Raw genomic sequence first — 15,757 nt, 5'->3', positions numbered from 1 at the left:
ATGACTTCAGCACATACGCGGACGTGTCTGTGTAGAGGACAGCGGTACTTCCGTATGATGGTGACATCACTGCCTAATCCTTCAGCTGCTGGTGACGGCTTGTGAGTTTACTTCACGGAGGAACACTCACTCAGATGACTTCCAGTAAATAATTAACTAGTCTTTGTAATAAAGTATAGTATAAGTTAAGTATAAAGTATTGATAGTAAAGATAATGTATTGATAGTAAAGAACACAGTTTACCGCACTTTGGACGCGAACGTTGGCATTGGAGAGAACGACATATATAAACCTTAAGATAACATGACTGCAAATATTTCACTCCAGTTTCAGGCTATGATTAAGATATGTACGTATGCAATGTATTTGTAGAACAATAACCATACTATTTATGAAGACAGTCATGGTAAATGTAACATCACAGGAAATGAACAGTGACTTTCAAAATAAAACTAAAACAAAGATAAAAAAACAAACCTAAATATAGAAAAAAGAAGAACATGCATACAAATTGAGCTATATATATAAACCACATATGTACTGTGATTTGAAGTGCTGGTGGTGCAACACAACGGCTGCGGTTGTTGTCATTTCACGTTTTTACCCGTTTTGTCCGCCATTGTATATCTGGCTTCTTCATGTGCCGTGGTTCCTAGCCTGCGCGCGCATGACAGCCTCCTCTGCGGGGAGGGCTTTGGAGGCAGGACTGAGCGCTGCAGAGAGAGAGGGGGAGGGACCTGGAGGTTGTGATCTTTCAAATTTTGAAGCAATGTCCGCTCTCTTCTGCATCTTACCTACTGCAGCTTTAAGTGTTAATATAGAATTTTCACTACAACCAGCTCCTCACCCTGCAGTCCAAAGTAAACACTCAGTGTCACAACTTGGACCTGCACTGGCTCGTTTCCATCCCTAATTATACCCATACATTTCTCTGACGACTCAGAATCACTCCTCCCCTACACAGTTGTATTACCCACCTTCCTGTGACCACCACCAAGCCTGTTTCTTCAGTTTCATTTACAGAGAAACAGAAACTTAAGGAGTTTCTCCTGCTCTCACATACACAAACACAGAGACCAGACGTCTCCCGGCTGCAGACTAACGGTGAGCTCTCTTATTTTCTGACTGACTTCATTTGTTGAAGTCACACTGCTAAAGCTTTATTAACTTCAGATTAACCCTGACATAGATTTCTGCACAGAACAAAGACTGTGGAAATTGTCTTTTGAATCCCTTCAAAGAAATGGCTGAACTCTTACTGGTCTCTGTGATGATTTGTGGAACGGTTTGAACCTGGAACCGAAATCAAGCACAAACTTGAAAGGTTGCGATAGCTGGTTTAATTTTTTTCTTTGCTATTGACACTCAGTGGACAGTTAGTTTTAATGCACAAGTATATTTTTTGAGAAGTAGATGAGGTGTAAAAATGAATAGTTGTATACCTTATGCTGCTTCCTTTTAAACATGCTTGCTTTGTGTTGCACTTTGCAGTTGAAATTGTTGTATAGGTTTACTTTTCATATTTTTATTGTTATTCTTGTGTAGTTAAAATTCAAAATAAAGATATCATTCAATCAATCAATCAATGTTTTATAGTAGTTTGATCCCTACAACTTCCCTCATATGGCCGCCTGACATTTGTTCTAAGGTAGACATGAAAAAACTGTTAAAATATCCTTTGTGTTTTTTAATTAACTACTCAACTACTACTACGCAATTTGAAATAGATACTAGAAAAATGTATCACATCATGGAAATAATCATTTTGATACATCTCTAGTTAAAAGTACATGGACTGAAAATGTATATAAGGATAAAAAATGACAGCAATAACTCTTTAAATGTCTTCACAGGATGATGAAGACGACAGGAAGAGTCACGTGGAGCTGTGCAGCTCTGCTCCTCACCCTGACCTCTGTGTCGGCTGTACAACGGCTCAATTCAATTGATGGTTTGAAGAAAATCGGCTTTGGCCAGTCTGTGCCCACACACAGTCTTGTGCTGCTCTTCTGGTTCGCAAACAAAGTTTACATGGGTTATAACAACGTCATACGACTGACCTTTAACCCAAACAATGGCGATTATGGTTCACATTATTATCACAACTCTGAGTATTTATTGGACGAACCTCCTCAAGGACAAGAATACTACACCGTTGGAAATCTCTATCAAGAGACGTCAGTGCCACTTCCAGATTATGTTATCAATCCCCCAACTTTGTTTGAAGAAGGTAACAGGGACAGGATCATAATTAGAGTCAGGGGGCGGCGGATACACCAAGTTTATATCACACAGCACTTTGACCACCAGGGGACACCTTATGATCCGGATCATACCTACCAGATCACCCCTAACCTCTTAAGACAGATCAGACAGTTTTCTTTAAGAGGACACTTTCAGATGCTGGGGGAACTCAGGAACCGCTACGCAAGTAACGCTGATCTTTCTGAAATCGGAAACCAGTGGGGACACCTTGTCTTCCTTGGACTCTTCTTGTATATTGTGACGACACCATGCTACTATAATGAAGAAAGTAGAAGACCAGTTAACAGGCAGTCAACTGAGAACAGAGGATCAGCCACTTACCACACCTCAGCACCACAGAACGACGACCTGTGCCTGTGGTGTAGGAGATTGATTGGCGTCCTAATCATCGTCATCATTTTATTGATTGCATTTTCTGGTAAATTAGCTCGTGTCTAAATGTTTTTCAATGAAGATTGACAAACAGGCTTCTTCTATCCTGGGCTGAGAGTGTTCAGGGTTGAAGTCCTATTTTGTCATTCAACTGTATTCAGAGACTAGACTCTCTCTTATCCAACAGAGGAGGTGATCGGTGAATTAATGTAGTTTAATGTTTGCCAGGTATGTAAACCTGCAGACTTTGACCTCCATGGCACTGTTCCAGACTTCTGTTGAAGACTTTTTCTTTGATTTTTACTGCCTTGAAAAAAAAGAACAAAAACATAATAAAAGTTTTGCATTTTATTACACAGAGGGGGAGGGGAGGTGTAAGGGTTTGAGTTTCTCCAAATGCAATTATAGCCTGTTTTTACCCAAAGTGCTTTATGTGCCGTTTACACATCAGGGTGCAAACTGGAGAAGCTGGGGAGTGAAACACCGATCTTTTGACAGCTCGCTCTACCTCTTCAGACACAGGCATTACAGCACTATTCACAAAATTGCTTGTTTGTTAATTGTTTGTTGTTTTTTTCTTTATTGCAAAATGATTTGATGTAAGAAATTTATTTTTGATTGTTTCAATGCACTGCTCTTTGATCTTCATAGCTCCGGCTTTTCTAATCTAACAGCAATGATAAGCTGCCGATTCCTCCTGCGTCTGATAGAGATGAACAAAGTCTACTTTGTTCTGACGACAAGTTCAGGCTTTATGGTTGTATTAAAACAGCCTGCACTGATAATTATTTAGCTTTGAAAAATTTGATATTTTCTAATGGTTTTACATTTCTGTAGTGTTGATACTCTTGTTTATTAAACTATGACTTGTCAGTCAGACTCCTGTCAGTGTTGTTATTTTAAGTTCCAGGAAGCAGGAAACAGTTGGATTCCTAAAAACCATGAAAATATGCTTCTGTTTATTAACAGCATCTACGCCTCATACAAAACACATACCCAACAAACCAGTTAAACATTTATCTGTGTGACTGTTTCCATCCCTTGTGACATTCACAAGTCCTTGTTTGAAGCCAAGATCAGGCAGTCCGATCAAAGGGCCTTTATGTTTGTGTCAAAGAGATGAAAGCCGATTTAAGGCGATGAAACTAGGTTAGCACTCAGCAGGCCAGCACAAGACCCAACAGATCATAAGATAGTGAATCACCATCAAAAACTGTTGCAGACTCAGCCTAAGGACATGCTAATCTAAGATTTGGTGGAGTCCAGATTCTCAATGACAAACATGCACTGCAGTTTGTTTAATCTGTTAAAAGAGAAGACTTAAAGCTGACACATTCAATCACCCATTCATACAATTACCCCAACAGCAGCAGGTCAATGGGAGGAGGAGTGGTAGCCTGCTGTGACATCCACAGAACCAAAACACATCTGGAAATTTGGCTGTGCCCACTTCAGTTCCAACTTCAATTCAGCAAAGGGTTCATTTATGTACATAAAAGTTCCTGATTAATCAATTCTACTCTGTAATATGCATCACAGCTTCAATGCAAATCAAGGTCAATGCATAGTAAAGAATCTGCATCTGTGTACATGAGATCACATCCTGCTGAATCACCACAAGGAAGCATACAGCTGCTCGTCATTATAGCCAAGAAATCTACTGAAGCAAAACATGTCATTACAGCACCTTGTGCCTGACGACATCCGCCACAAAACTTATCAGCCTCATCTGTCACTCCTCCCCGGGCGAGACATTCTTAACCTGTGTGAGGTGACTGTGGATGTGTGAAACATGCAAAGACACAAGGAGCCCAGAGGCAGGTAGATCACAGTTAAGCATCACATGAGCCAGGAAGCGGGCCAAATGGGCCACACAAAAACACCAATGTCTCACTGGATACGCTGCTGACACAAGCTGCAACAGAAGTAAACAACAAAAGAAATACACCGAAAACATTTATGTAAATATTAAATCATAAAAAAAGAAAATGCCTGAATCCGTGCTGTGTGGACTTGTTGCTAAGTAAATTGTCGTTCTGGGCACGTCGTCAAGGCCGTGTGGTCTGTCCGTTTAGTTTTACTCCTAAACGACTGGAGGTTAAAGCGGGCTTTTCTCATTTTGTTTTCTGCCTGCAAACAGGCTTTTTTTACTGGAAATCACGCTCTCTTCTCGCACGCTTTGTGTCTATTTTTCTCTCTCTTCTCTTCTCCTCCCTGATCCGCCTCTCTCTCTATCCACCTCCTATCTGCTCCTCTCTTCTTCCATAGCGTCTTTCTTGCAAGGCCTCCCGCCCTTAAAATGCCTGACTGAGCAGAAGGGTGGTAATCTGAGCCGAATGTGGCAGAAGTTGAGCTTTAATCCTCTCACTTTTTCGTACTTACTTTCCCTCGACTGACACAAGAACACATTTCAGATATTTAGCATGCATATTTGCTGACTGATTCACCAATGTTTTGTTACCTAAGAAACTATGTGATAACTATCTTGAGCAAGACGTAGATATGAAATCAAACCCGAAGCTGTGTGTAAAGGAAGTGCAGAGGACAGAGAGAGAGAGAGAGACACAAACAGGCAACACGCTGCAGAAAAAGTGGAAATTGGAGGCTTTCTATTTTTATGCAGAATGTTTTATGACCTCCAGATTTGGAATGTATCACCTCCCAGCCGCCTACGCCTGGATACTTCTCAGCCAGTGAGAGGAAAGCATGAGTGCAGCTGTCTCAAGATAACAGTGCTACACACAAACACATACAACAGACACCAGCAAAAAGACGAGCCAGTCTTACAGGAAAACACTTAGGGAAGTAAAAAGTAAAAATAACCTAAAGGAAAAGTAACCATTTCAAGCCACTGCACACAAACCAGCACAAACACACACACACTGTATTTTCTCACCATAACAAGAACCAGTTCCAGGCTGAAGCATGCCACTGAAACTTTCACACAACCTATGCTCATAAACTCCAAGCCTTGCACATGCACTTATATTAAACCAAAAATAAAAGGAGGCTTAAAGTTTAAGGCCCCTAGAGGCCACAACAAAGCAAATACACCAACAATTTGTGATTTTAACAAACGTGTAATTCAACTTAAGAAGCAGGTTTCGTCCTGAAGGTGGCGCTAAAAGAAAGCACACGAGGGACCTTAAATATTAGATTTCATCCTATGAGGATGAGGAATATCATATTTAATGGTAACTCAGCTACTAGTTTTTGAGATACCTTGTTGTGCAACAGAGCTAAGATTCCCAAGATAGTGGTCATATTACCTGGAATCACCTTATTGGAAACAGGGACATCTATACTAAATATCATGGCAGTTCTGTCGGAGGTAATCTAAGCATGCCTTGACCCTTTATCAACCTCATTATGTCTTGCTAGATTTGTGGCAAAAAAAAAAAGAAATAAATAAAGATTAATCCAAATAATGTTTGGAATAAACGTGTAACGTTAAACATGAAAGATTCTTGATCTTTAATCTTGACCTGGTCTGCCTGAGAGGTTAAATCCAACAAAACAATAACTGTGTGTGCAGCGGCTCAACCCAGTTATCTGTATTTCCTCGTGCTCATGCCATCTTTGTCACTCTACATTGTACCACGCAAAGGCGGCGTAAGGCCGCCTCAGTATGCGTTTTTTTAAATAGCGTTCCGGCATTGCGGAAGCAAAACGTGCATGAGGTGTAAACAAACAACGCTTCAAATACACACACAAGGCGCTGTTCTGCCCTGCCGGCTCTGCAGTTTACACAGGCGCCGCTTTACCTCTGTTACGCCTTTTAGTAAGTCTGATGCCGGCTCAGAGGCGGAACGGCTTCATCCGACCATTCTGCCTCCGTCAATCTACATAGAAGACCGAATGTAACAGAAGCGTAATAATCCCGCCTTGAACTGGCAGTGTAAAAAGCACTACAGTGATTTTTACCAGTGCCTGACTCAAGTTTAAGTGAGCTGGGCTATCCAGCTGCTTGCCTGTACGGGTTATTTGTTAACTGCTGTCCTGGGAGCTGCCCTGGGTTTCTCATCATCACCCTCGCTGACCTACATTCACGGTTATTCTAGACTGATGAACTCTCAAGGACTCATGCTTTTGCTCTTTAGGGTTGTTAACTATACTTTCAAGCTTCCTCCTACTTGAAATAAACAGAAATTCTAAGAACATCCTAAATACAAAAATTAATGAGTCAATCTAAGCAGATTTATATTCAAAAAGAGACCGTGTGCATTCATTTAAATATATGCCTGCATCTTTAAGTGTCTCAATGGGACTGTATGAGTTTGCAGCAAGATGAGGTTTAAAGACAACATGTCGTTAACGTAAAAGAAAAACTGAACAGCAACACTTTGTTGTTGCCAAACTGTTGCACGTCTGTTTGGAAAGATAGACCGCACTGAAAACAGTTACAACCAAAATGAGGACAATCAAGTTGCACTTAAAATAAACACACTGGTGTAGGGTTTAAAACACGGCGGCAGGCTTTGGGGCAAACTCCCCTCTCTCTGGGTAAAAAGGCTATAATTCCTCCTTGAGCAGCGCACTTCATCAAACTCTGGGAAATATTTTTACACACAAGCGTTAGATACAAAACCAGGTGAACTGAGCAGGTACTCACGGTCTGTTGGTTGGGCTGTTGGCGGCTCTGTGACAGGAGACTGCACCCTCTCCACCCGTGGCTCCACCAGAGAAGGCAGGGGAGCACTGGGCACAGGAGGCGGATGATTGTTGTTCTCCATTGCACCGCCTTGCACCAAACCGTCCGGCTGTTTGAAGACGGGCATCTCTGGCCTCCTGAGGGCCCCATCGACTGGGCTGATTGCCGGGGATGGGGGCTCTGCTCTTCTCTGCGTGGGCTCAGGGATCCTTGAGACTGGGGCTGAGGACAGCTGGGCGTCCATCCTCCTGGGTGGGGCAGGGGGCTCACTGGGCCGTGTCATGCTGAGCTCTGCCCGCCTGTTTGTGGAGCTGGAGAAGGAGTTGGAGGAGACATCCAAAGGAGTACTCCGACTGCTCAGGCTGACCTCGGGCCGTTTGAGGCCAAAGCGGGCGATTCCAGCACTTGGCGAGTTGTCAATCTGCTTTGATGAGACCTCAATGGAGATTTCTGTGCGGCGGGCAGAGGCTGCGTCAGGGTTGCGACCACCTGATAACTCAATTCTCCTCATGCCTGTCTTTGGGGAACGTGGATTGGAGGACTCAGAAGGGGAAGATCTGGAAGAGGAGTAGTCAGAGCTGCGGGAGCTCAGGTCGTAGCTCCGCTGGCTGGAGGCGGAGGAGGTGGATGAGCGGAGGGGGTTGGTGGTCCGACGAGTCAGGGGCGAAGGATGCGTGGTTGAATCTGTCTCTTCAACCTCAAACGACCGTTTCAGTGCTGAAAAACACAGAAAAGAAACAGCAGAATCTCTTAGTTTAGACAGAATTTGGATATTTACTTAATTTATTATTAAAGCATCTGATTATTTCGCAAAACAAGAGGAAAAACATCAACAAACATGTGGGCCAAAAGCTGGCATTATTCTCATGAATTTCTCTTTGGTAAACAAAGAGGCAACGACTTTTAATTCAGCGGTGTTAAAGCTTGTTTTTTGTTTAAACAAACTTATTGATCCGCCATAAAAATGCTGGTTCAGCAACAGGGATTTCCTGGGAAGGTTGGTGTAACAACTTAATCAACGAAGAGGGAAACAATATTAACATCTGCTTGATTAAACAAACTAAAAAACTAATGTCTGATGCGTGGCAGAAAGTAGGCCTGCACAATTCATGTCAAGCAATCACATCCGGTCGCATACACACACTATGAACACATGAAACGTTAGCATGAAGAAATAATGTTGTTCCGTTTCAACTGCTGTACAGAACTCAAACTAAAACTAGTTTAACCACGGTGAGCATCACACAACAACACCTTCAGTAAGGAGGCAATGAAAAATACACGTAATATATTAACACGCTGCTGTATCAAATAAACGGACGTTAATTGACATGCTAATCTTTCAAACATGCTAATCTTACCGGATTTCACGCGCTTCACATAGCTCGATATCATGGCGTTTTTGCAGTTTAACACTCGATCAAAAATGTTTATCTTAGATCTTAATAATATTGTACAAGCATAAACCAAAACAATGACCGTATTACATCCTCTGGCGAGTGACTTTATGACATTATCCTCCCCTTCTTCTGCGTATGTAACGGTAGCCGCCTGGTAGTTATCTCGCGCACCTGTTCACCATGCTGTTGACATGACGACAACCGAACTGACCACGCCTCGCGAGCGCTCTGATTAACCACGTGACTATGGGAAAGTTATAAAGTTAGTAAAACAAGACAGCGTCGTGTTTGTTTGATATTAAAGTTACAAGTTAATGAAAATATTTGAACCATAATTGCGCTGGTTCTGCTACACGTTTTTATTCAGCCTTTTATTCACTGTCTAGATGTTTTTCTTTGTGCTTAACTCTTTTGCCGTCTTATCTCACAAATAAAAGAAATAATTAAAAAAGAAACACACAAAAGTAGCCGATTCTCTGAATTTTTATTTACTATACTTCTATACACAGCATACTTAATAAACAATAATGTATGACATGTAGAATATATGCCATTGCATTGTTGTCCTTTTCATTTTGCCTTGGTGTGATGTGCCCTCAAATGACTGTGGGATGGTTTACAACCATACTGAAGCACTGAAAACAATTAAAATACATTCCTCTTTGATAACTGTGTGTGGCTATTTTGACCCTTCTTCATTTTAACTTCAACACACGACAAGACAAATTAGAAAGAGAGATCATGACCCCGAAAATACATTGACTTTAATGCAAACTGTGTATGCATCTGCAGCATTGTGTTGCTCACATGAAACACATTTGGCACTCTGTTCTTCTTGCATAAGAAATGAGCATACTAGTCATTGGATGCAGTGATAAAGGCCTGAAATGAAGGACACAAATACATTTCTTGCTAATAAAGACAGGAAATGAACCTCTGATGCTGCAGCTCGTTAACTGCAGCTATACCTAATGAACATTACTCGCACTGCTCATCGATGTGTGTGGCTTTTAAGGGCAAGGGCTCGAGCAGTACACCATAAAAGCAAAAAGTGTTTGACTGTGCTTTTGATATAATGAGCTGTTGGCCTAGGATCGTACGAACCGTGTGGTGTGTGTGTTTGTGCCTGCGCTGTGGTGACAGAAAATCCTAACACAGTGAAGTCCTCGCAGACACAGAAAGAGACAGGGGCCTTGTCAGCGAGTCTTCCTCTCTCTGTGCATCTGTGTGTGTTTAAACACAGCTGTAGTGTAAAGCAAACACAGCCTGGACATCCCTTTTCTAGGCCAAACACCCCTGTTAACGTCATACCCCAATGCATCCTGGGATCTGTATGTTTGTGTGTGTGGTAGATGGGGAGGCCACACATTGGCATCATTTTCCACCGTGTTTGGACTTAAGGAGGCACTAAAGCTGCATTTCTTTTTAGTCAAAGTATCTTTATGTTAACACAAATGAGCAGGTATCGATGTCTGGACTCTTTCTTATACATTCATACATTGATTTATTTGTGGTGGTACATTAGTTAGTTAGTTTTTCCATCTTGTCCCGGACAATAGCTCTTCAATTATTGGATAGACAGCAATGAAATATAAATGGTACAAAGACCATGGACCATAACTGCTGGATAATTCACCATGACATCTGAGCGTATCTCCTGGGTGAAAGTCCTGTGTTTGACCAGCTTTCCCAGCATTCAGCACTGTAGTAGCCAATCACAGCACAGGAAGACGGGATCAGGAAAAGTTCTCATCGGAAAAAAACTTTATTGGGATATGCTGCTGCCTAAACTTATGAACCAAACTGTGACTGTTTCACAACCAGTAAAGTAAAACCAGAAGAATGTGTACAAATAACAAAGCCGATAGGAGACTATTAGGAGTCTGTTTACAGCATTTAACAGCAAAAAGTTTGGTAAACAACATCCTTTTTTTTATCTTTCATTTTGCTCCACCAACACAACTAGTGCCACAACTTGACTGGGACGAGTTACCAGTTAACCCAAACATTTTCCTGCACTCTTGCTACTCTGTGTTACATGTTTCAACAGAACAGCTACTTTGCTTTATGTACACTTATCTGTATGTATACATTTATCATGTAATCATGCTTTGGTGTCCTGCGTGATGCTGAAGTTTATCAATCAAGAACAATCAAAGACCCTATGCTGTGTTATCATAGTTAACTGGCTGAGGCGGAGTGAAACCCATAGTTAAACATCTATACAACTTAGTCAGAACTAAATGTTGATTAATTTATGAGCCAATATCTTCAAAACTAAACACATATCATTCTGCCTCAGTTTCACTTTGTGTTTAGTGCTGTTTAACACGCCAGTATTAGACTGTGAACATGTGATTTAAAGGTTCCTCCAGTCCAGTGTTGTCTGCACTTTCACCGAGGCATGAAGACCTGTGAGGATAAGAGAAATTAGTCTGCTGACATGCAAGCTTTTTAAAGCTTAAGGCTGTAACCGCACTGCCTTTTTTGTTGCAGAAGGCCCGCCTCTTCTTTCATCCGATTGGACCATGAGATAAAACGCCCATGGCGCTTTTCTGCTTGAGTTGAAGATTTTTCAACTCGAGGCGCTCAGAGCGTTTCCTCAAAAACGTGAGCGGACAGGGCGGAAAAACGCGAGGCAAAAGCAGCGCGCAAAAAGCGTCCCTCTCATTGAAAACAACTAGCCGCCCCCAGCTGCTAAAACGCGTTCTGTCTGATCGCGCCCTAAATACTATGTACCCAAACCTGACCTTAAAAGTCCCTGGAAAGTGGTACTTTCTTTAGACTAGTCCCTGGGATTAAAACACACTTCCTAGAGTTCCAAGTCCCCGGAGAAAGTTCCTGTAGTGGAGACACAGCTTTAATCTGCAGGGACCAGGGTCTACATAAACTTTCAGGGACTTTTTTACACCACAAAAGACTCCTGCTGGGCGAGTGGTACTTTCTGAAAGTGCAGGGTTAGGGTTCATAAGACTCTTTCAAACGCCAGCGGACTAATTTGCCTCAACTTCACAGGTCTTGGTTGAAATGCAGACAACAATGAGCTGAAGGAACCTATTAATCTTGGTATCTTCAGTGGAAACGCAGCTATTAATATCTCTCTGTTTGAGGGCTAATTTGAACAAGATGGCACCGTTACATGTCTCTGTAATAACTCAGCACTGAGTGTGTGCAGGTTTTGTTTCTTCACAGTGTCACAGCTTTACGAGTGAGTGTGAGATATGGAAAACAAAACCGTTTTAAGTGTCCACGCTGCGACACGCTGCTGCTCTGAGGTGATAGCAGTGATCACAGCCCCTCCAGCCAAACACCAAACTGATTCCTCTCCCTCCCTCTCTCTACTTCTCATTTAACCTGGATAAAAAAAAACATGCTTTGAAGACTTTTAATCCCCATTAATGTTGGAGGCCATTCTAAGTGATATGGTGTAAACATGCGAGCTGACTGAACCGCCAAATAAGGACGCGCTTTCATCCAGGCATGATGTTTTTCATCCAGCACACATTGAAAGATATGAAATCACATGATGTTGGTGTTCTGCTCTCCAGTGTAGCATGTACTGGACGAGCACCGCATGGACATTCTCTATGCCTCTCTGAGCATGACAGGAGATGAGCTGGACGGACAACAAGATGAAGCACTGTCTTTGGCTTCAGTCGCTCAGGGAAACGAGCAGGACATTATTTCAAGCTGGTTTACAATAGAAACAATCAGCCATCCTACAACAAAGGTGAATGCAAACACAACATTTGCTGCTGCTTCTACTTTCACAGCCGTAGAGACAGCGAGAGTCACAACATCGGAATGGTGAATCATGGAGCATATTGGACCTCCACTGAAGCGACTCTCTCTCTACACGGCTCTGCATACTTTGTTCGGGGAGGGCAGGGATGCTCGTCCGCTGCTCGTCCGCTGTCCTCGCCTACGTCCGCAGCGCGCACCTGCTTTCAAACACGTTGTCATCGGCCTCATAAGGACAGTCCTTGTAACACATTGCCCCGCTAACCAAAACACACACAGAAAGGATCCCGCACGCCGGCGTATTTAACAGCAGAACAGCTTCTTGTGTTGGTCTGAAGCAGACGTTCACAGATATGTAAACTTCACTGACTGTAGTGATTGTTTTAGTTACGTCTCCTCTCGACAATCCTCCTCTATTCTGCTAATCCAAAACAGATTGGCTTGACAGAGCTGTCAATCATCATCTTATAAGCATCAAATAACTAATTAAACATAAACCTGTCAGAAAAATGAAACGACGTAAATCAGCATGATAAGAACTAACTATAATGACGTGTTTGAGAAAAATGTATTTGACGTGTATTTTGATTTTATAGTTTGACTCACGTCACATCTGTTAACATGGAGGAGGTGGGCTTTATGAGCTATACTGCAGCCAGTCAGCAGGGGGCGATAGAGAGGGTTTGGCTTCACTTTTAGGGAGCTGTCACGTCGTCCATCTTGTCTATGTTCCAACCTCTCACTAAGATAACCAACCAGTTTGGCTGGACTATAAACAGAAACACCAGCTAATCCTCTGTTACCCCTCAATGACTCTTGAACCTGCATTGTTTGGGGATTTTGTTTAGTGTTTGCTTTAAAATATATTTGATTCTTTAGCACCAATACTCTCTGTACTCTTTGGATCACAGGAACAAAAGCATCTGGTCCTTAACTCCAGCTTTAAAGCCCGACTCTCTGTGTCTGACGGCTTTAATGGAGACCTTTAGGACACTTTCCATTCCCTGCAGAATAAAAAACAACTTTCTTCTCAATGTACAAAGAAAACCTTTCATCACATGCTAGTTGTTTTTAGCCGTAGCATGGCGCCTGTTGATAACTCCGGGCTCCTGCCTCGGGTTGGCATCGGTGCCGGTTTCGCTCCACGTGTCCAACAGGGAGAAAAACACAAGGGAGTAACTTTAGAGCCCAACAAAGACCTGCTGTGTTCGCTCCACCTCACAGTGACCCTCGGTGCTTCCCAGCAACTCCGATGCTGCTGGCGTCACGAGCAGGAAACCTTCTCTGGCTGGTGACTAAAGAGCTTATTGATAATGCAGATAGGAGTACGGTGATTATCAGCCCCTCCATCAGGGAGCACATTAACCCCATTCTTCTGTGATTTAAAGACACATTTATATCAGTGCTCCTTAATAGCTCAGTTTCAGGGCATTGGGGGTTACAGAGTTCCAACTTACTTAACAGAAAAAAGTCCCAAACCACAGCTAAGTGCTAGTTGCCTTATAATAACAGTTTTCCTTTGGAGAGCTGCTGCGATCCGACCATGATCCCTCGTCAAATTTCTCACGTCAACAAAAAAGCATTTTCTCCGACAAAGCAAGACGGGTCCCCTAATTTAGAAGAGATGTTACGGAAGAGCAACAAGTGTGTCAGCAAGGTTGACTCTTTAAGGTTTCATAAAGTACGAGTGGCCCGGCTGTGCTCGGATCCACTCCTCCACATCCTACCCCGACATTTTCACCCACCGCAGAAATCTACTCATGTGGAATTTCCTCTCACTCAGCCTCGGCTTACCGAGAGAACGAGAGGGAAAGAGACTCAACTTTTTGCTACCATTGCTCCAAATAAAAAATAATCTAACCCAGATATCATGGAGTACTAATCAACTCAATGCGTCAGTATTATTGATAAGTTTTATTAGAGAAAGAAGCACAAGAGGCCTCTTTCACAGAGCAGTAAAAATGACACGCTGTGACTGTGTGTGTGTTTTCATTGTGCTCAGCGGAAGGCCAAGCGTCCCGGTCAATGATCTGTGTCGGTTTGTGAGGGTGAAGTCACAGCTGAGGTCATCAACCTCATGGGCGTCATCACTGTAGAGCTCCACAGAGTGAATCACACTCAGCAGTGACACGGCAAAAGACCTTCTCTTGCTTCCTACGTGCTCAAGTTAGTGTCGCAATCTGCCAATATAACGATCCAAATCTCCCCGGTCAAAGCTCTAATTATTTAACAATGAAACATCAATATAATTACACACACCTTCCACAATATTTAAAGTAATAACCTTAGATTTTCATTTAAATAAATGTCTTTTAAGTCTCTATCGATCGCCGAATGAGGTAACACAATGGTGAGGCCGTCAACAAATATTCTAAATTCAAACATATAACCGAATTGTAATAAAAAAACAGATATTAGCACATTAACATTAATTTTCGCGAGCTCTCACATGTTCTCGCGGCTGTCTCGTGTGTCCGTGCGTGCACTCTCTCTTGGTTAATGCAATCTTTGAATGCATCACAGCGACACTCTATCTGATGATACGCTAATAATTAACGTTAGCCTCGCTGAAAGGAGCTAAAACAACAACCGTGTGGCGTGTGGTGATGATGGCGGAGAATTCAAATCCCGGCCCGGCCGCAGAGAGAGAGAGATTCTAACCCACAGCATAACAGGCAGGTGTAGTTATGGTATGTTGATTTTGTTAAAAGGCATGTTTATGTTTCAGTAAATATAATACCTGTCACAGCACAGCTCGCTCGGAGCGCTGGATGTCCACTCTACCTTAACCAGATTATTTTATCAAACAGGAAGCCTTTGTTGATCTTTTAAAAGGCATGTTTATCTTTAAATCTTTGCAAGTAAGTTTGTCTCTCGTTGTATTGGGATGCAATAATGGACATATTGCTCAAAAATAGATATTCGAGTTGTTCAAATCTTTGTGTTTTTTTAGAAGGAATAATCAAACGTCATTTTTGCAGTATTACAGACTGGGTGTGTGGTGCAACATTCGTGGAACAAATCCCAAGCGGCGCCCAGTTAGTGACGCGTTTTCCATCAGCCATCAGTGGTTGGTCTGCCAGAGAGGGTAGGCAGAGCTAGGCGGCTGCTTTTCCGCTCTCTGCAAGTGTTGCGAGTAAACAGTAATCTACTATGGCTGAACAAACAAAGAAAAGATGGATGACTACAGATACAACTTCAACAAGAAGTGAAAATCCAAAGAAAAAGAAACAAACTCGACGCTCAGATGAAGCAAACAGTCTGAAAAGGAAAGCGACCGTCAGCCAGGAAAATCAAGAGTTACAACCAGAGCCAACCGTGGACGTCA

The 15,757-nt window shown here is 42.5% G+C and overlaps 2 protein-coding genes across 4 annotated transcripts in view; one reads left to right on the top strand and one right to left on the bottom strand.

The window, feature by feature from the left end:
- Positions 1-15,757, bottom strand: part of septin9a (septin 9a) — a 102,750-nt gene that overhangs the window by 51,880 nt on the left and 35,113 nt on the right. For all 3 annotated transcript variants that reach the window (XM_069674859.1, XM_069674861.1, XM_069674860.1), the window contains one exon: positions 7,250-8,005. In XM_069674859.1, the coding sequence (XP_069530960.1) occupies positions 7,250-8,005 (756 nt within the window). The remainder of the gene's footprint in view (positions 1-7,249; positions 8,006-15,757) is intronic.
- Positions 32-3,414, top strand: LOC138603169 (uncharacterized). Its single transcript, XM_069674866.1, has 2 exons — positions 32-1,104; positions 1,854-3,414. Exon 2 carries the CDS (start codon positions 1,855-1,857, stop codon positions 2,701-2,703), a length of 849 nt encoding a protein of 282 aa, XP_069530967.1. The 5' UTR covers positions 32-1,104; position 1,854; the 3' UTR covers positions 2,704-3,414.

The sequence above is a fragment of the Semicossyphus pulcher genome, unplaced genomic scaffold (assembly GCF_022749685.1).
Source record: "Semicossyphus pulcher isolate SPU_LCO1_2020_fin unplaced genomic scaffold, fSemPul1.0.p SCAF_23, whole genome shotgun sequence".
NCBI classification, from domain to species: Eukaryota; Metazoa; Chordata; class Actinopteri; order Labriformes; family Labridae; genus Semicossyphus; species Semicossyphus pulcher.
Note: the sequence above shows the minus strand (reverse complement) of the source record. Positions and strands in the feature narration are given on the sequence as shown.

Bases quoted from the DNA above. Each gene is read 5' to 3' on its own strand.
- LOC138603169 (XM_069674866.1), top strand. From the start codon at position 1,855: ATGATGAAGACGACAGGAAGAGTCACGTGGAGCTGTGCAGCTCTGCTC.